The 22,039-nt window shown below is 40.4% G+C and overlaps 1 protein-coding gene across 1 annotated transcript; it reads left to right on the top strand.

Moving 5' to 3' along the window:
- Positions 1–20,605: 20,605 nt before the first annotated feature.
- LOC110706196 lies at positions 20,606–21,506 on the top strand. Its single transcript, XM_021884093.1, has 3 exons — positions 20,606–20,728; positions 20,794–21,037; positions 21,220–21,506. The coding sequence occupies exons 1-3, from the start codon at positions 20,606–20,608 to the stop codon at positions 21,504–21,506; spliced, it is 654 nt and encodes a 217-aa protein (XP_021739785.1).
- The last annotated feature ends 533 nt before the right edge of the window (positions 21,507–22,039 follow it).

Genomic DNA, 22,039 nt, shown 5'->3' with positions numbered 1-22,039 from the left:
ATAGGAAGCTGAACAAGAACACTAAGAAAGATCATTTTCCTCTTCCCTTCATGGATCAAATGTTGGAAAGACTCTCCCATCATGCTTTCTTTTGCTTTTTGGATGGATACTCCGGCTTTTTCCAAATCCCTATCCATCCAAATGATCAAGAGAAAACTACTTTTACGTGTCCATATGGGACATTTGCGTACCGAAGAATGCCATTCGGGTTATGCAATGCTCCCTCAACTTTCCAACGTTGCATGACTTCCATTTTTTCTGAAATGCTTGAGAATGAAATTGAAGTTTTTATGGATGATTTTAGTGTTGGTGGATCGTCTTTTGACACATGCCTTATTAACCTTGAAAAAGTTTTGAAAAGGTGTCAAGAGACGAGTTTAGTGTTGAATTGGGAAAAAAGCCATTTTATGGTCGAGGAAGGTATTGTCCTAGGCCATAAAGTATCAAAAAAGGGCATTGAAGTAGACTCGGCTAAGGTTTCGGTGATTGTTAATTTGCCCCCTCCTACCTCTGTCACGGGAGTGAGAGCTTTTCTTGGGCATGCCGGTTTTTACCGGAGGTTTATCAAAAAAATTTCATCTATCGCCAAACCCTTAACCGAGTTACTCAAAAAGGATGTTGTGTTCAATTTTGATGAGGGTTGCCTTGAGGCATTTCAAAAGCTCAAGGAAGCCCTCATCTCTTCTCCTGTGGTGCAAGCTCCGGATTGGAGCTTGCCCTTTGAGCTAATGTGCGATGCAAGTGATTTTGTTGTAGGTGTCGTGCTTGGGCAAAAGAAAGAAGGAAGATCTTGTGTCATCTACTACGCAAGTAGAACCCTCGACGAAGCTCAAAAGAATTATACCACAACGGAGAAGGAAATGCTAGCGGTTGTCTTTGCCATGGATAAGTTCCGGTCTTATCTCATATGCTCAAAGGTGATATTCTACACGGATCACATCACGGTCCGCTACCTTATGACCAAAAAGGAAGCAAAACCGCGTCTCATTCGTTGGGTTCTTTCTCTCCAAGACTTTGACATGGAGATGAGGGAAAAAAAGGGGGCGGAAAATTATGTAGCGGACCATCTATCGAGACTTCCTTTTGAGACTAAAGAAGACGTGCCTATCAATAAAGAATTGGGTTTTGAGGCTCTTATGGCCATTGCATCAACACCAAGCCCTTGGTATGCGGACATTGCCAATTACTTAGCATGTGGTGTCGTTCCCCCGGAGTTCTCCTCTCAACAAAAGAAAAGGTTTTTCAAAGAAGTGAGGAGGTATTTTTGGAACGATCCTTATCTATTCAAGCAATGTGGAGATGGGCTTTTTAGAAAATGTGTTCCAGATCATGAGATCGAAGGGGTGCTTGAGCATTGTCATTCATTGCCATGTGGTGGGCATGGAGGAGTAGATAAGACCGTGGCTAAAATTTCTCAATCTCTTCTTTGGTGGCCAACAATGCACAAGGATGCCCACAAATTCATATCTAGATGTGATAAGTGCCAAAGAAATGGGGGCATAACCAAGCGTGATGAAATGCCTCAACAAAATATTTTGGAGGTTGAACCCTTTGATGTATGGGGGGTCGACTTTATGGGGCCTTTCGTTTCGTCTTGTGGAAATCTCTATATATTGGTGGCGGTGGACTACGTGACCAAGTGGATCGAAGCTATACCCTCGCCCACCAATGACCACAAGGTTGTGCTCAAGCTTCTAAAAAATATCATCTTCCCAAGATTCGGGGTCCCAAGAGTTCTTATTAGCGATGGTGGTTCTCACTTCGCCAAGAAACAACTTGAAGCTCTCCTCAAACGCTATGGGGTTCATCATAAAATCGGCCTACCATACCACCCCCAAACTCAAGGACAAGTGGAAGTATCAAATTGGAGATCAAGAACCTTCTTGAGAGGATGGTGAACAAGTCTAGAAAAGATTGGTCTCTCAAACTTGATGATACGCTTTGGGCTCTAAGGACGGATTACAAGACCCCGATTGGTACTACTCCTTACCGATTGGTCTATGGAAAGGCTTGTCATTTGCCGGTCGAGTTAGAGTACAAAGCTTGGTGGGCGATCAAAGGGCTCAATATGGATATGACCTTGGCGGGCGAAAAGAGGCTACTTAAGCTCAATGAACTTGAGGAGCTCCGCTATGATGCCTATGAGAACTCGAAACTCTACAAGGAGAGAACCAAGAGGTGGCACGACCAACATATAAGGAACAAGAGCTTTAAGGTTGGGGACAAGGTTTTGTTGTGTTTAATTCTAGGCTCCGTTTGTTCCCCGGAAAACTTAAGTCTAAATGGTCAGGGCCTTTCACAATTTCAAAAACAACTCCTTATGGGTCCTTTGAGTTAGAAGCGAATGGGAACAAGTTCATGGTCAACGGCCACCGTTTGAAGCTCTACCATTGCAATGATCAAATTGGCATGATTGAGTGCATGAGGCTCGATCCGCCGGATCCTAAGTCACTTTCTTGATGATAATGTGAAATGGTCAAGCTAATGACCTTATAAAGAAGCGCTTTTCGGGAGGCAACCCGAATTCTCAACCCTTTTTGATTTTGTGTTTTTTGTCTTTGACTATTTTTGGATGATTTTTCCTTTAATCTCTTATTGAATGCGTTGTTCATTCTTTAGGTACCTTGACCTTTGGGTGCATGATCTATTAAGTTGGGTTTGGAGAAGAGAAGGAGTTTGGAGAAAGAGGAAGTGGAGATGCCCAGAGAGGACCCTGGAGAGAGCGCGCACAGGCCACCCGCGGGCGCGGCCCATAGGCCCGCGGGCGCGGCAGCCCCTCCCCTGTTTTCAAGATAAAGAGGAGATGTCTGGGTCGTAACTGGAGAGGGCGCGCACAGAAGGCCCCGCGGGCGCGGCAGCCCCTCCCCTGTTTTCAAGATAAAGCGGAGATGTCTGGGTCGTAACTGGAGAGGGCGCGCACTGAAGGCCCCGCGGGCGCGGCCCATAAGCCCGCGGGCGCGGCAGGGGTTTACAATTTTTTTCCACATAAAATGGAGATGGCTCAGAGATACAGAGAGCAGGCGCGGTCAGAGCATGCCGCGGGCGCGGCCCTTCAGGTCTGCGACTTCTCCTTTTATTTTCAGCCACATGCCCGAAAACATAATCAGATTTTTTCCCCTTTTCTCTCTCTACTCCTTACTCCATTCCAAACCCTAACCCATTCCTCTTAAATTTCTCTTCCTAATTCATCAAATTTCAACAATTCCCTCACTCTTCTACAATTTTTCTCACCAAAAATCTGAAATTTCATCCTTTAAAACCCCCAATTTCGGTATTCCTCTTTGTGTGGCAATTTCTTTCACCATTGGAGGGTTCTTGGAGGAAGTCTTGATTTCTTCTTCAAGGGGATAGTAGGAGCAATTATTGGTATCCATTTTGGTATACATTTCTTCCTTACTCTCATTTACCTTTGAATTTGAAACATGCTTTTGGTTGAGAAGTTGTATGTTTATGAATTTTCATGTTGAAATTTTTGATTGGTGCATGCCTATATTGTATTCATTCATCATCTTAAGCATTATTAATTGTTGAGTTGTTGTTTGTGTTAGTTTGTTCCTTGTCATAGATTGCTTGCTTGTGGTTTGAACTTGGTGATTCTTGGTTTTGGAGATTGTTGTAGTGTGACTATTGTGAGTGATTGTTTTGGAATTGGACTGCAATTTGATATTGGTGACAATGGTTTTCGGTTCTAAGAAGAGAAAAAGTGGGAAGGAACTCCAAGGTTCATCCTCTTCCAACCCCCAACAAAATGAACCTACACCCCAAACCGCTCCACCACCTCTACCACCCCTCAAATTCCACAACAAAAACCACAAACCCATCTATGACAACCTCCTAAACAGAAAATTGAGACCAACCAAGCATTACCATCACTCCACCACAACCAAGCTTGGTATCGATGAGGATTGTTGGTTCTTGTTCAACAACCTCGGACTCGGTTCCTTTGTGTCAAGTGCCTATCGAACCTATAAAGAGCCTACCCTAGAGTTTCTTGCTTCCTTCGAAACTCATGCCGCAGGAGATAATGATCTCTCCATCTCCTTCCAACTCTTTAACAAAAAAGAAACCTTCACCCTCCGCCAGTTTAACCAACTGCTGGATTTCAACCCCGATGCCGATATGTTCTTCCCCGAACATGCGGGCCTCCATGCTTATGAGCCCCTTCACTGGTGGAAGGTCATTTCGAGAATGAACGCCTTCAACTCCAAGTACTCTTTAGCCAGTCAGATCATGCACCCAGCCATCAGACTTCTGCATCGAATCCTTGGGTACACGGTCTTTAATAAACAGGACTTGGGGAAGATTACAACCGAGGAAATCCGACTATTATGGCTAGCTACGCAGCCGGAAATTGGGCACAGAATGAACTTCGGGTTTCTATTCACCAAATGCATTGAGAGTGTCCAGTCGGGTACAAGGAAAGGTGAAATTCATTTTGGAGGGATGGTAACTCGGATAGCCGAGAAGCTGGGGCATTTGGCTAAGCTCGAATCTTGCACCCCCGTAGGGAAGAGTGATGGGAGTGATATCTGGCTCGACCTCGACCAACTAAAAACCATGAAGTTCATCGCAGATACCGAGGATCGAGGAAAGACTTGGAGCTTACTTGTCTCCCACGAGCACCACTGTTTCCTGCCCAAGCCGGAATTCACTTCCTTCACAAGGGAAGGAGTCAATTACCCATGGTGGGTAAAGAAGGACTCAGGCGTCCTTCCTAGCGCTAGGATGGTCACGGGGGAAGGGTCCGGCCAAAGCAATGAGGGCACAGAGGATGAGTTCCACCACCAACAACAACAACAACAACAAGAATCAAGGCAACAACAACAACATCATCAACCTGACTACCAACAACAAATGGAGGCAATGCGAGCCCAAATGAAGAGCATGCAACTCGGCATGCAAGGTATGTTTGCTTCCCACCAACACCTCTCTTACCAAACCAACGCCTTATATGATTTGAGTGTGCGTAGAGGGGATGTCACTCCCCCGGTCAACTACCCTTATGTGCCGGCCCAACAAGGGCCCGTGCCATCTTGGGGGGGTGACAACCTACCTACGTACCCATATTGGCAAGGGACCTCGGACCCTACTGTACCTAGGCGTGATTTCCCTGATGAGTCCGGTCATTATGATTATCGGGTTTCGGGTGGGAGTGATTACAGGGGTGATCCTAACTACCCCTATGTCGACCCCTCTCACCCCGACCCCCTTGTCCAACCCGAGCCATATGACCAGTTATCCGCGTCCCAGCTTGACCTCTTCAAAGGTCATTATGGGTGGCCACCTGGCTACTCCGGAGGTTGGGACCCCTATGGCCCCCCTTCGGGTTTCTCCTACGACGATGGGAGCGCGGATAACGACGGTGCCGGCTCTAGTAGCCATTAGTTTCCCCCTTGTTCTTTTTATTCCCTCCCTTTGTCTCCCCCCTATTTCTTGTCCTCACGCCGCATCGAGGACGACGCTTTACTCTAGTGTGGGGGGGGGGTGTCTGAGTCAAAGGAGAGTGTTAGGGAATGCTTGAGGCGAGTGTGGGGGAAGGCACCTAGGACTCAAGGGACTATTTTGGGGTTTTGGGTATAGGTGTCGTTGGTAGCGTTGTTGTTGTCTGGTGTCTATGATGTCCGTTTCTATGATGATGATGATACGATGACAATGTTTTGATGATAATGACTCTATAATGATGGGATGTTTGGGTAGTAGGTCATACCCAAAGAATTTAGTTCATGGATTTTTTTTTCTCTCTCTCTAGTACTAACATTCTTTTCTTTGTAGTGCTTGCCTTGTTTTTCTTTGTTTTCCTCTCTTTTGTAGCTTGGAAGAATTTGAAAGCGACATGTGGAGTCACGGTAAATCGCTTGGTTGCTTTATTTTTTTTCTTCAAGAGACATTGGTGAGATCTTTCCTTTACTTTTCTTTTCTTTTCTCGTGTCGTGTTTAGTTTAGGCTTTAGCTTAGGAAAGAGTTGAATGGTTCGAGGATGTTTGCATGCGGTTCCAAGGAACCTGGGATCGTTGGTATTGAGACCGAACGATCACTTGTATGTCGATTGGGATTTATTTGAATCTTTAAGCCTCTCATATGAACCTTCTTGATTCTCTCTTTCCTTTGTTCTACTTCCTTTTGTGTGATAAGCATAATTATGGCATGATGATATGAATGTGTTTTGGAACTTGCTTGCTACATTTGGATTCTATCTCCGTGATGTTGCATCCTTGAATGTTTGTCCTTTTTCTTAACTATGCGATGAGGTGCACATTTCGAGATTGTTGTTGATTGAATTAGACGAGCCTTAGTTAAGGTAGCAAGGGTAAGAACTTGTGAGGGCGTTTGAACCCCTAGTTCGCGGGATGTGGTAAGATGGAGTTGCTCCCTGTAGTGGATTTGAAGCCCTCTAGTTGGTATTTGCTTACCTTATTCATCCCTTGTGAGGTTCTCTTGTTCATGCCTTCATCAACTTGTTGAGCGGCGAATTAGGATCCTCGACTATGCATGTTTGAATCCTTGTGTTGACTATTAGCTCCCAAGATCGCGACCTTGGACTTTTGAGAGAGGAAAAGGGCACCATTTCTCATTTTTGTTTATTTTCTCTTTTATTTAGTTACAAATTTGATTTTTCTCTTTGCATCATCCCTCTTGCCAACCAATTTGAGCCTAATGTTTTCCCATTCTTGTCTCAACCTCATTACAAGCCTAGCGACCTATGTTTACTAACCCCTATTAGTTAATGAAGCAATGGTTTTGCGAGGCGAGTGTGAAAGAGCGTCATGAATGTGAACGTGAATCATTTGTGGAATTGGTTTGTAATTCTAAAGTTGAATATGTAAAGAAGTTTGAAAAAAAAAAAAAAAAAAAAAAAAAAAAAACCTTTATTTGATGAAATGAGAAATTTATTTATCTTGTATATATACTTGAATAAAGGGTGGTGATGCGAATGAAATCAAAATGTTTGGATATTCGTTTGAGTTGTGGTTGTGTTTTGAGTTTTGACCTTGAGGATCCCCCTTTCTCTTGCTTCACTTAGGAATTACCGCCACTATTTCAAATTGAATATTCCGACCTCTTCCTTAAGCTGTGTCAGTACAACCCTTGTGAAGCCCCTTTGACTTTATGAGTGCATGGTCAACAACCGGTGGAGGGAGATGGTTCTCAACCCTATGGAAAGAACGTGCATAGTTGAGATGTCGGGATGATCTTTTACTTCCTCAAAATTAAATCTTTTTCCGGTTCCTTTGTGGAATCATGAGGAGCCATCTAGGGGGACGATTTGAAGCTAGTGGGGAGAACGCGGACCGTTTTAGAAGGGATTAGGGCGAAAGATGACTCACTAGTTCTCTATGCTTAGTTGAGGCTCGACTCTTGCAATCTCTAACATCTTGAGGCGTGCATGCATCACGTAGTTGAGAATAGCTAATACTCTTTGACGTTTTTGTCATGGTTGAGTCCAGATAAAGCAATTGTTCTTTGGATCTCTTATGCTGTTTTTCCCAAAACCATGCCATATTATGTTTGTCTTTGTGGTGTTTGATTTTTCTTTCTCTCTTTGTCTAGCTTGAGGACAAGCAAAAGGCAAGTGTGGGGGATTTTGATGTGTGGCATTTATGCCACCATTTTAACCCTTTTTACTACCGATTTCCCCCGGATTTGTCACTTGCTTATGCCTATTTTAACCCCTTTTATCTTGATTTTAGTCACTTTAGCCCCCTCTCGTATTTTTCCTCCCCTTTTTGTCTTTTCTTCTAGTTTTTACCTCCTTTTATGTGTTTTGACAGCTCCCAGCGCTTATGTGCGATTCACGAATCAATAGCTCGAATGGAGATGCCAAAGGAGCTTGGCAAAGGAGTGGAGATGCCAGGATGGAGAGGGCGCGCTGTTCTGATGGGCCGCGGGCGCGGGCTTGTAAGCCGCGGGCGCGGACAGGAAAAGTCTGAAGCCAGCAGAAGAAAGTGAAGATGGCAAGCCGCGGGCGCGGCATTGGCCCCGCGGGCGCGGAACATAGGCTCGCGGGCGCGGCTTTCTGGGTTTTACGAGGCTATTTACCCAGCTTGGAGAGGGCGCGGCTGCCGGTTCGGAGAGCCCTCTCCCCTGCCCTTTTTCTTCCATTTGGGTAGAAGACTATAAATAATCCCTTGCTTGATTTTCTTAGCATCCACTATTCCATTAACCCCAAAATATCATTTGTAGAGAGAGAAGTTCATGGTTTCTAGAGAGAGAAAACACTAGTGTTCAAGATTTAATCTTTGTAATCAAATATTCAAGCTTTCTTCTAGATTGTTGCTACTACTTTGATGATTTGGTAATCTTTAATCTTTATAATATAAATCTTTACTTTTGTTTCTCTAGTTTTTTATTTTCTCTGTTTTTATTGCTCTTACTTGAGTTTATTTCCATAAATATTCAAGCTTTATTAGTTTCTTTGATTTTCCTTTCAAGTTAGAATCATGTTAGGTTGTGTTGGTATTGAATACAAGCTTATGTTAGTTGTTATGGCCATTCCCTTCCTTCTAGCTTAGGTTTTTAGCTAGGGAAGGGGGTGAAAATCATGTGTATTTGAATATCTATTGATTATTGATTGGGACTCATTCTTGAGTTGATGATTTGAGCTATAATATGCTTGGAGTTAGTGTGTGCACCTCTAATCCCAAGAATCTAGCCCTTGATTGAATGCATGAGAATGATTTAATCTAGGTGTGAATGATTTCGTCGACTTGCTTAAGTAGTTGCATGAGAATGAACTATTTTAGGTAGAGTTTATACTCCTAGAATCGGTTTCCTTTCGGTTTTCACTAGTGCTCTTTGTTCATGATTGAATCCCCCTTTTCCTAGTGCCTTTGTCATTGTTATCTCTATAATCTTGTCCATTTATTTGCTTTTAAAAGTGTTTAATCTATTTCCCTTATTTCTAGTTTATTCTAGGCTCAATAGTAGTTAGTTTGTCCACAGAATTCTTCAACACAAATTCAATTACACCCTTTTGTTATTAGCAATTTCTCCTCGATTTCGTATTAATTGTGTTAAACCCCCGTTTCCTTGGGAATCGACCCTACCTTACCGCTATCTAAAGCAAAATTTTATAGAGCTAGGATAGGAGTTATAAATTGTAATTTTGATCTAGGATAATAAACTAACGACCTATTGTCCACCGATCATGTGTGTATACCTCAAAAAGGTCTTTTTAAGGTTTGTAACGTAGTTAGGCTAAAGGTCGAAGAAGAAAGGGATAAAAGGCTCAAGACCCTAAATAAGCCCCCAAGGTGTGCAACCTGGCTTTTAAATATTTGTATTTTCATGCTTGAGGGTTTTAACTCTTTTTTAGCTCTCTTTTTTTTTCTCTTTGCTTTATTTATTTTTATTTTTATAAGTGTGGGCAATCCCGATCATGCAGTCTATCACTCACTTGGCATTCATGTTTCTCAGGCACGGTACCGAGCACTCGATAAGAGACGCAATCTGAGACGTGTTCATATCGAAGACATGTTCATGTCAATGACATTGGAACACTTGCCCTTTGTTACACTTTTATTTATTTTTATTTATTTTGATCTTTTGAAATCACTCAAGCTTTTTTTTTTTTAAATTGCATAAGTTGCACACTGCCCCATCCCAAGGTTAGGTAGATATGTGTTGAAAAATGAAAGGTCTATCATTAAACAGGCTCAAAGTGGTTTATCAAAAAAGGATTGAATATTTTAAGGGTGATAAGTGATATGGCGTGGCCTGGCTACAAGGGGTGCCTCAAATCATTGGTATACCTTGTGCTTAGCTTGACAATGAATTTTTTTTTTATTGCAATGTAATGAAATGATCATATGCAAGAAAATAAATGCTCATTTTATTAAAGGGAAAAAGAAAGAATCTACAAAATTAATCTAAGGGAAAATAAAGGTGCCTATGCTAGACTTATTGGGAAAAGGGTTTGAAAAAAAGAAGAAAAAATCATGAAATCTTGGTGAGAAGCTTGCCTTGTGCATTTGTTTCATCATTACCCTCATTTTTTAATTTTGTTTGTCAATCACATGACTCAAACTCGATTCAACATGCATGGATGAAAGAAGGTAGGAAGAATGAAGGTTGTGATATGGAGAAAGCATGTAGAAAATGGAAAGATGATGTAGATGGAGAGATATGAAAAAATTAGGAATAGAATATACCCCCAACTCAAATGACGGAAAAAACCGACTCATGCATGAACCTAAGACATGGTCATGGTGACATATATATTAGTGGGTGCTTTATTGTGAGTGCAAGTGATATGTTAAGACTCGTGTCATGACCATGTGGCTGGACTATGTGACTAGACTCGAACAAAGACTAAGTTAAGACCTCACGTATATGCATTAAACTGGATAGGTTGTGGTATTTTAGTCATAACTTTTGATATGTAACTCTAATTGGGATGAAACCAACGCCAAATTAAAGATACAACTCGGGGCTACAGATCCATATGTTGTACGACTCGTAGTTCTTCCTATAACTCCGGCTATGACCAAAACAAGTTGACGTTTGTGCAGTATATGGGAATAAAAATCCGGGTTAACTTAAAGAAACTATGACTCGACTTAAGGCATATTTATTAGCTCAAATTAATTAATCAATTAATTAAGAAAAGTCCTTTAGTTATTAATTAGTTTATTTAGTCTTAACACAAGTCAAACAAATGGTTACGAAAAATCACATAGAGTATGCACAACAAATAATGCACAATTAGTCAAGTAGGCACAATATGATGCAATGAGTTTGCAACCTAACCATGGCTCTAGTTCTCTAAAGTTCGGGATATGGGTTAGTCAAAGAGGGTCCATGGTTAATTGTCCGGATGCACCGCGCGGAAGCCTAACCGTGAAGGGTTGGCGCGAGTGGATAGGACACCGCGAGTTTAGAAAAATTCGCTTCCATGGTTTGGTGAATTCAACATTCTCGGATGTACCTTTTGTTGCTCAGAGCTTTCAATCAGGTAGTTGGAGCATGAATTCCCAGGGGGTTATGACCATATGTAGAACACATATGGGATTCAGAAAAGTGAGAAAAAACTCAATCAGGAAGTAGGATCGTGCAAACAGTGCTAAAAACTGGTCAAAATTAGAACGCATATTTCTGGCTCGGTATTGGAAGAACTTGGCGCTAGCAAACAGAGTCCAACGCCACCTTTTAGCTTTAGCTCCTGGCAACAGAAGATGTCGCCTGGCGCTAAAGTCAAAATGTTAGCGCTAGTCTTTGTTCGCTGACGCTAGTTCCTACATGCCTCAGCAGTTTTCTGTGCTCGATAAAATTTTCCAGTTTCGCGCAGCATTATTTCGATCCTATTTGTGAAAGATATTCCTCAAATTTCCTACGTGTAAAAATCTTATGTTTTAACTCATTACAGATGGTCTTCCCAATGAGATCTTTTTTATGCATATGACAATAATGTTAATCAAAATTACGCACATGAAATAATTAGAACTTTTCGAGTCTCATCCACTCATTCTAAATCATTGCCGAAATAAATTTCAGGAAATAAAATAGAAATCCTCCCCAGTGGAGTCGCCAAAAACTGTAGGGAATATTTCAATCATTACCCCTAGCTTGAACCCCACTGTGATCATGCACTAAAGTACGGTGGCGTCCAAAGGGAAAGAAGATAGAGCAAAAGAGTCGCCAACAAGTTTTAGGAACTTTTAAACCGTTCACAGGGTGAAGGTTACACCCCTTAACGATCTAAGAGATCGTCAACTCCAATAGGTCTGGAACCATGACTAGTAGTTCGGGGATGAAGGTACAAATCCAACCTAAAAGAGATTGAAAATGCCCTAATAATAGGCCTCTACTTTATTCTGATCGTATTTATGTGCGCTTTCTAACTAACATACAATCAATAGGATTAACCCTAAACCTGTTTAATCTATGTTGGTTGAATATTAATGCACAAATAAATCTATTATTGGCGATCACTTGAATTATAATCATATTAACCCTAAACAAGATTATTAATTATCTTATTAAGCGTGATTACAAGTACCAATTCCCTTTAAACATACATAAAAGGCGTGATCAAGCAATAACAATAAAAATAGCATCAATTAAGCAACAATAAATCATAATAATAATGATAATCATAATAAAATAATCATAATAATCATAATCATAATCATGTTAAAGCATAATAACAACAAGATCCTAGGCATGATACTAACAAGATTAATAACAAACCCTAGCATGTCACTAAACAATAAAAATCAAAGCTTTAACCCTAACATGATACTAACATGAATATTAGGAAAGAACATAGGAAGCATCACAGAATCATAATAATCATATTTGATATTATAACTTTTACCCTAAACATGATACTAGGAATCATTGTTGTCATTCAAAACATCAAGCATCCTAATGATACTAGGAATCAAAATAACAACCCAAACATGATTTCTATATCATAAAATCAATGCAAACAATTAAAGCACTTACTTGGATGTCTCGTACCTCTTTCTAATAACAAAATACACGCGTTAGTAACTCCAAGGAAAATAATAATTAAAACAATTAAATTAAATAATTGAAATAAAGATTTGGGACCAAACCCTCAGAAACTAAAACCTTTCACGTCTAGGGCGAAGGCAACTTTGAATTATGCTAGGTGTTTCTAGGTCATGTGAATGCGGAATTTTGTGTAAAGGGTGGTTTAGAAAAGAGAGAGAAAGAAAGCTTTAGCTTTGAGAGAATTAGAATTAGAGAACTAAGGAATTGATGATTGTAGATGACTCAAAAAGGAGTTTTTAGGAGGCTATTTATAGAGAATATCAGCCAAAAAGATAGAAAATCGAATCAGAGTTCTGACGCGAAAAAACAGAGTTAGCGCCATACGCTGACATCAGCGCCAGACGCTAATGCTGGTGTTAGGCGCTAATCAAGTTTTTGACGCATTTTCTAAAATCAGATAGAATTTAACCGTACAGGAGGATAAAATCGTATTTTCCCCAAAAACACTCTTTTATTCTGATTAAAATTCCAGAAAGTCAAAAAAAGTCAATTTTTCAATGCTAATTGAATTAAGAATGAAAAGAACCTTCTAGAAGAATCTAGAAGACTAAAACCATTCCTAATTGCATTAGGAATGATAAATCCATATAAGCCCTCCCCTAGATCGTTGGGCCGCATATAAGGCTCAAACCGGGCCCAGTTTAGTAATTTGGCCATAACTTTCTCAATATTTATCGGAATTGGGCTTATAATATATCGTTGGAAAGCTCTTTTCAAGCCCTATCCATCTACACTATTAATGGACCCACATCATGGAACAACCAAAGTGGATTGGCTGTTTTATTAAAATAGATTTTCAAAAACAAAGAGAAGAGAAAAGAAATTAAAAGTATCCGCAACACTAAACTTCCACACTTTCACTTCATTTGATTATGATTCGTAGTGAAAGGTAATCATCACCGGGTTTGGTTTTGGGGAGACACAAATGGGTTTCTACAGTTAGTGCAAGTAAGCCTTTTTCGCTCAATTTTTCTAATAGTTCTTTATAGCTTACAGGAAACGGTGCAAATTTTCTTTCTTTTGTCCATCTTCTTCGTGGATCATTACTGTTATTACATTGCGTGGAAGTCACAAATACATCAATAGAGGATGAAGTATTATTATTCCCCTTTTTGTAGTTATTCCTAGGTTGATGATGATAAGGTTTGTTTGCTTTTTCGTTAGCAAGATCATCTTCAATCCTAGTAGCCACAGAATAGACCTTTTGAAAAGTGTCTAAACCAAGGTAACGTAGATGCTTGTTGTGCTTTTCATGAATATTGTCAATGAAATTTTGTACTAACTCGGGTTCATGTGGCCTTTGGGAAAGGTGAGCCGCCTTTTCTCGCTATCTACCATAGAAAGCAAGGAAACCTTCATCGTCGCCTTGCTTAAGCATTTCAAGTTCACGTAGAGTCGATTTGAACTCTACGTTACTCTCATATTGGGTAATGAAAGCCGAAAATACATCTTCCCATGTTGTTTTGAATTTCGGATCTAACCCGTAGTACCACTCTCTCGCAGTTGGGTCCAGAGATAAAGGGAAAGTCAAAGCATAAAGCTTAAGATCAACTCCCTTTAATGCCATGGTGCCAGTAAAACACATTAAGTGGTTTTGTGGATTATTGGTCACCTTAAATATTGGCAAGTCCGTAGCTACGAACTTTTCTAGTAAAGCAAGTGCTAAGGGAGGAGCAAACTTTTCTGCGTCGAAGTACTTGTTCCCCATGGTGGAACGAAGAACAAGCTTCTCCAATGACTTTTCTTTAACGGCTAATTGTTCCATATTTTGTTGCAAGGCTAGAGTTTCGGCATTTTTCTTTTCAGCCTTTTCAAGTTTCTTAATTCTTCTTTCCTCGGCCTCTTGAGCCTTTTCTTCTCTCAAGCGAGCAATCTCTTCTTGGAATTGCTCGATGGTTGAAATTGTTGTTGGACTAGGACTAGTTGTCGAGGGAAGGTGGTTTGAAAGGGCTGATTTGTTTGATGGTAAACATAATACGAGCACCCGGGAGTCTTCGTTCCCAAGCTTGAAAACTGGCCCTAAAGGAAGTACGAAAGGATAAGTAAATCGATACGCTTGATTAGAAGAAAGAAAAAAAAGAAATGACGCAAGATATATTAGAACGGATAACATCACCCTTAAACAATTCTACAATGAAGATATTGCTTAAACGAGTCGATTTTTTTTAGAAATCAAATCGACTCGAAACAGTGGGCACGCGCAAGTGATTAAGTTGTGCGCGGCTGGCACGCGCATCCGAATCACTTGCGCTGGTAGGGGTCGTGCAACTCATTGAGTTGCGCGCGCCACCTGCTCATAAGATTTTTTTAATTCGAGCGCTTTTTTTTATCATCGTCGTTTTTTTTATTTTTTTATGTTACCCTTCGAATACGACTAAAAATTACAAAGAGACAACTTCGTAATTGGGAACCTAGACCAAACTAAAAAAGAAAAAAGAAGACCATCCTAACACGTTGCACATAATCACATAAAGCATGTCATAAGCCAAGATTCACGCAATGCCATTCTAAGGTCAAAAGGCTTGGGTGTCCAAAGGTACCATATCTTAAGATACGACGCACAAATCAATCACTCAACGTGTTGACTCATGACATCGCTCTCCCAACATTTTGTTGGCGATATGGGTGGGATGATTGTTATTGATTTTGGGATAGAAGCCTAGTGTTGGTGACCCCTAATCAATGAGCCAATCCCCAAAGGTTGAAGTGTGCTATGATTATGCATGATGCAATGTTGCTTGTTTGGTTTTTACTTTTGTGCAAAAGGAAGATATTATGCGTTCAAGTCTCGCTCTCAAACTAGAGATTATCCAAGTTAATTCCCATTACAACCCATAGGCAACCTAGTGTTGGAAACCTTGGACCATAACTAAGAACTAATCATTTAACCTCTAAGTCCCTAGTTGAGTCGCCACTGTAAGGAGGGTGATCCCATCGTAAGGGGGTCCTTCCTTAAATGCTCGTGGCCATTTAAAAGCCTAGGACTTTACACTTGTTAAGGTGTAGTAGGATTTGAATTCTTGACTGTTTTGGGGACTTTGAATTAGAATTGATTCTATCATCATGCTTTTTTATAAGAAACAATTAGGAGTCGCTAATGAGTTTTAGGAAAACTCATAAACCTCGCTCATGCCTTTTATTCCATGTGGAGTTCATGGAATAATTAGCACGAATCGTAAGTTTATCCGTGCCCAAATTGGTCTACATAAACCAGAAATGAGTTTTGGAGCGAGGGTACTAAAATAACGTTCTCTTTAGGGGCAAATCGCTATTCTAGCCCTAGTACGGCCTCTACTAGCTCTTCCTTTTTTACAATTTCATCACCAAACAATATATGCAACACGATACCTAAAACTAAGTTAGTTGATTTTATTTACACACATTAATTCACGTAGGAATTACATTGCAAAGTCGTTATTCTTTATTTAATCAAATTCGTGAATATGACAAGAAATAAACAATATTCGCCTTGGCTTAGGTGATCAACCAACAATTAATATTACTCAATTCTAATCTTATTCAACACGAGATACTATGTGGAATTGATTAATTAAACCTTTTAAACTGATCAATTAACATTAATTAATTTATTAAAGTTCTTTTAAACAAGAAAATAAGAGTGATTTATCTAAGTGCTCGTGAATTTACCACATCTCTTTGCTAGATCTCCATTTAGAACACTTATGGACTCCTTCTTGTTCAAGAAACTCCACCGTAGTAGCAAAATACCAAAGGGGTGAGTGTTTAGGACAAGAGGGGTTAGGTAGCACAAGTTCACAAGTTTTTCGCCAGAGTTTAGGGTTAATTTCTGTCTGTTTAAGCCTCGGATTAAGCCTATATTTATAGGGAATGGGTAGGTTTAGGGTTTTGAACATTCTGTCGCAGCAGGTGTCGCGCGCAACTGGATGAGTTGTGCGCGGCCACCCAGCGCAAGTGATTGAGCTGCGCTGCCTACTGCTTTATGGCAAGATTCAATTTTCTAATTTTTTGAAATTCTGAATCTTTCACGAGCACAACTCGGGCAGTTTGCGGGCACCAGCCCAGCGCAACTCCTTGAGATGCGCGCGTTGTTTTCTACGGCAACGCTTATTTTAACCTAGGCGCTCCTAAATCCGTCATTATTGGGTTTTAAGTACGGGCTTAAGCCTAATTATGATCGAATTTAGTTAATTAGGCTTTGTTTGGCTTTGTTTCTTGGTTTGGGCTAGTCTTTTGTGTTTTGTGGTTTAACCAGTTATCCATAAGCATTCTTCACTTTGATCCACCACGAAGATGGTTTTATTTATCGTCATTGCACTTCCTGTCGGGACATGAGGCTTAAAGTAGGTGTCTACACTCTACGAGTCTCCAAAATCTGGAGAGCGTGATATCTCCCTCAAAAGAACCATGACGACTAGAAATTCGCAATCCGACTAGGAAGTCCACGTAGGCCAAGCTGGCCCAATCATACGACCTGACCATGTGAAGGTCGCGAAGAGCAGGCAGGTAGTAAAGTAGGACTCAACTACCTTTGTCAGGCAAAAAGGTCCCCGACAGCAAGATAAGAGCAAAGATGCGCACCCGCTGCTCTAGGGTGGTCGCACCATCATGAAAAGACACCACAAGCGTGGACCGGCGAATATATCGAGAGTTGAGATACGTCAGCTCAGCCTCACTATGAGCCAGAACAGTAATAGGGCCCAACAGCTCCAGTACCACAAGAGAAAAGACTGTGATCTCGCTATCAAATGGAAGCGCAACCGAACAAAACTCTAATCCTGTGATGAGACTGACGTCAGTAGGGGTAACAGTCATCTCACCCCATGGGAAATGGAGAGTGTTGGTGGTGTCTTGGAAGAACTCAACCAAAGATAGAACCACGTAACGACTCGACTCGAAAGATATAGAGGAGTCAAGCCACAAGACTCCCATGGACGACGCAAACAATCATGGTCTCGAAAAAATAAGTATCGTACAAGGAACCGATAGCGTCGTTGCCGGAACCATGGATATGAACTCTCCGTCTATAAAAACCCGCGCCAAACGCGCTTCGAGATGTGAAACTCGGGCGCAAAGTACAGAGTGCGCTCATCCCAGTCTGTAAACTCCCCTAGAGAAGAAAAGGTCCCTACGCCGGCATCAACAGGATCGTCCTCCCGATGAGCCTCCCTAGAACGAGAACCAGAACCGCGTCGTCCAGCCATTCTATATTAGGAAAAGTAACAGTAAATTAAAGGTTCTATAGTATCTAAGATTTGCCTAACCGCATGATACTATGTTCGCCAAAAATAGAGTACGTAGTACTAAAACAGAGCATAATCTCAATACAAAAGTGACTCTCTCTAAAGTGACTTTCTCTCTAAAAATTTCTTCCTCTGCCATGGCGAAGAAGAAAGCTATAAAGGAACTGATTAGAGGGGAGGGAAGCTTGTTGAAATCTCAAATTGATGATAGGATGAAGGAGATTCAGGTTTCATCAGGGAAATCGAAAGGAAATTCTCAAGCGGTGAGGGTTCCACCCCCAGATTTTGGTATTCTGGACAATTTGGACGATTTGATTCTTACTCCGGAACAATAGATTCAAGAACTGATTTATTGTTCTAGAACAAAATCAAAGTTATTATAATGGTTGAATGTGTTGAAGTCCAAGGAGGGTGCTGCTTAGATGAACCCAGAAACAGAGGAAGCTGAAAACAGGGGATCGCAAAATGAAGTATGTGCTCAGATTCCAATTAGGGATTTGAATAAGCCTCTTTTGCAATTATCTATTGATGATGTGTCTGATGAAATTGCATATTGGAATTTGGGTGTTGTAGCTTTTGTTATTGGGGCTACTCCATTTCTAGGCACCTTTTCTGGGTATTGTAAGAGGATTTGGGGGGAGAAAAATATTGATAAAATCATTGCATTGAGGAAAGGGGTTTTTCTAATTAGATTCTTGAATTTTGAAACTAAAGAAAAAGCTCTGCATGCTTCTCATGTTTTGTTTGATAATCGACCTGTTTTCTTAAAACAATGGGAGGATGGTATGGAACTGAGTGCTGCTCAATTTACTAAGATACATGTATGGGTTCAATTGCCTAAGTTTCCATTGAAGTACTGGGGTAAATCTTGTCTTGAGAAAATTGTGTTTCTGATTGGTAATCCGATAAAACCAGATTCTGCTACACAATTGAAGAAAAAGGTGTTCTTTGCTAGGTACTTAGTTGAAGTTGAAATTGATGGGGATTTAAATAAGATGATAGAATTCATTTCTGAGACTGGTGGGTTGGTGAGACAGAAAGTGGTTTTTTAATGGAAGCCAGTTAAATGTAAGTTGTGTAAGCAGGTGGATCATTTGGCTGATGTGTGCAGGAATGTGAAGAAAGAATGGAGACCAAAGGTGGTTCAAAGTAAGGTCCATAATGCTCAGCCTATTTAGAAATGAGCAGAATAATTTGGGTCCTGAAGGGGAGTGGGAAGTTGTTGTGAGCAGGAAAAAGAAAAAGGGTGAGAGTAGAAATGAAGGAGTTGCAAAAGAGGTAGTTTCAAAAGTATGTACTACTAATGCTTTTGAGAGACTGCAGAATGCAGATGGGTTGGAGTTTGGTGAAAGGATAGATATAGATGCCCTGAGAGTGGGGCAAGACATTCTATCCAATGGATAGTGTTCTCTGTTGGAATGTAAGGGGTCTCAATGGCCTCTCAAAATAGAAGGAAATTAATAATTTCCTTTTTGATCATAAAGTAGGTTTGGTATGTTTAGTGGAGACTAAGATCAAGAGTGTTAATTTTCCTATAGTGCAGAATACCATGTTCCAGGGATGGTGTATGACTACTAATTTTGCTCAGGTGGAAGGGGAAAGGATTCTGGTTGCTTGGCTTTCTGACATTTTTCAGGTTCAAGTACTAGAAATTAAATCTCATGCCACTCATCTATAGGTGAAGAATGTTAGTCAGAACAAAAGCTTCTTTTGTACTTTTGTTTATGGTTTTTATGACAGTGATGGCAGAGAAGAAATGTTGGAAGGTTTGACAAGGGTGGGGAGTGGCATTGATGTTTCTTGGATAATAGCTGGTGACTTCAGCTGCCTTTAAACCTGGATGACAGAATGGGTAGACAGATCAGCTTTAATGAGATTAAGCCTTTAAGAAAGTTCACTCAAGAGTGTAGTGTGAGTGATCTGGTGCAGACTGGATGTAGATATATATATATACCTGGAATAATAAGCAGCATGGTACTAGTAGAGTGTATTCCAAGATTGATAGAGTTTTAGTGAATAAAGAATGGGCCCTAAACTTTCCCAATTCTTTTGTTCATTACTTACTTGAGAACTAGTTTGATCACAGTCTAGCTGTGATTCACTTGGATGGGAGCAAGTAGCAATGTAAAGGTTCTTTTAAGTTCCTTAATATGTGGATTAGTCACCTTCTTTTTGAGCAGGTGATAAATAAGGCTTGGAGCACTAGTATGTATGGTGTGATGATATATAAAGTGGTGAAGAAGCTGAAGTTGCTTAAATCTGAGCTAAAAGATTTACACAGAGCTAATTTTACAGATATTGAAGCTCAGTTTTTGACATTGAAGAAGAAGCTGAATGAGGTTCAAATTAAGGTTCACCAGGATTAAAATGATGATGGCTTGAGAGAGATTGAGTCAAGAACTTTAAAAGAGTTCCTACAGGTTAAAGAGAGCTATTTTTCTTTTCTTAGTCAGCAAGCAAAGATTAAATGGTTACAAATTGGGGATGAGAATTCAGCTTACTTTCATAGATCTCTGAAGTTGAGGAAGTTTAATAAATCTGTGATTACAATTCAAGATTGTGAAGGGGTCTGGTGTGACACTCCAGATAAAATCTCTGATGCTTTTGTGAATTATTATAAAAGCTTGCTTGGTGCTGATTTGGGAGAGGGAGTGTTTGTTCAGCAAGAGATTATAAGGCAAGGAGCTATTTTAAGTGATGAGCAGGCTCAGAAGCTTTGTGCTCCTTTTTCAAGGGAGGATGTGAAGAAAGCCATGTTCTCTATTCTAGTTGATAAAGCACCATGACCTTATGGTTACAACAGTGCCTTTTTCAAGAATGCTTGGGGAATAATTGGTGAAGATGTCACTGATGCAGTTCTGTAATTCATGGAAAATGGGAAACTTTTGAGAGAGATTAATAGCACCACCTTGACTCTGGTTCCAAAGGTGGCCCACCCTACTTTGGTGATAGAGTTTAGGCCTATAGCTGTTGCAATGTCATTTATAAGTGTATAACTAAAATGCTTTGCTCAAGACTAAAATTAGTGCTCCCTGATTTGATTTCTCAATCTTAGGCTGGATTTATGGAAGGGAGACAGATTTTGCAGAATATTAGTATTGTGCAGGATTTGGTCTCAAAGTATGGAAGAAAGGATGCTCCTAAAGGTTGCTTGTTAAAAGTGGACATTAGAAAGGCTTATGATTCTGTAAAGTGGGACTTTCTTTTAGAGATGCTGTCAGCTTTGAACTTTCCTGCCGGGTTTATCCAGTTGATCATGGCTTGTGTTACTTCCCTTCTTACACGTTGTGCATTAATGGGTCTTTAACTGGTTTTTTTCAAGGGAATAAAGGCTTGAGGCAAGGAGATCTTATGTCTCCTCTCCTCCTTGTACTCTGTATGGAATATCTCTCAAGGATCTTGGGTCAGATTGGGTAGCTTCCTAAGTTTCAATTTCATCACAAATGTAAAGCCTTGAAGCTTAATCACCTTGTTTTTGCAGATGATCTTATTATCTTTAGTAAAGGGGATAAGAATTCTGTAAATTTCATTTTGAGAAGTCTTGCAACTTTTGCTTCTTCTTCTGGTTTGGTGGCTAATGAGGGCAAGTCTAACATTTACTTTTGTAATGTTAGTGAGGAGGATAGAGAAGATATTATCATAACTTCTGGTTTTATGGAAGGGAAGCTACCTTTCAGATACTTAGGGGTTAATGTGAGCTCCAGAAAGTTGTCAAAAGGTGACTGTCAATGCCTAATTGATAAGATCACAGGAAGGATCAGAAATTGAGGCTGCAGGAAGTTGTCTTATGCTAATAGAGTTATGCTGGTTAACTCTGTTATGATGTCTTTACATGTATATTGGGCCTCGATTTATATCTTGCCAAAAAACTGTTATTGATGGGGTTGTTGCTGTTTGTAGAAATTATTTGTGGGAAGGAAAAACAACTTACTCAAAAGCTCCCCCCTATTGCTTGGGATTATAACTGCAAAAGCAGAAAGTAGGGTGGCTTAGGAATTCATAATGTGAAGGCTTGGAATATAGTTGCTATTGGAAATCTAGTGTGGAATATTGCTCAGAAAAAGGATAGTTTGTGGTTAAAATGGGTGAACACCTTGTATTTGAAGAATAGAAGTTGGAAAAGATATAAATGACCAGTTAACTATAGCAGGAACTGGAAACAAATATGGTGGGTGAAGGATAAACTTAAAGAAGGTTATAGAGGGAATTAATGGAGACATAATCCTACAGGTTATACAGTAAGAAGTGGGTATAATTGGCTAACTCAGAACTCTCATATGGTTCCTTGGAAGGATTGGGTT

This window comes from Chenopodium quinoa, unplaced genomic scaffold (assembly GCF_001683475.1).
Source record: "Chenopodium quinoa cultivar QQ74 unplaced genomic scaffold, ASM168347v1, whole genome shotgun sequence".
Taxonomy (NCBI): Eukaryota; Viridiplantae; Streptophyta; class Magnoliopsida; order Caryophyllales; family Amaranthaceae; genus Chenopodium; species Chenopodium quinoa.
The sequence above is the reverse complement of the archived record's forward strand: the minus strand, read 5'-3'. Positions and strand labels throughout refer to the sequence as shown.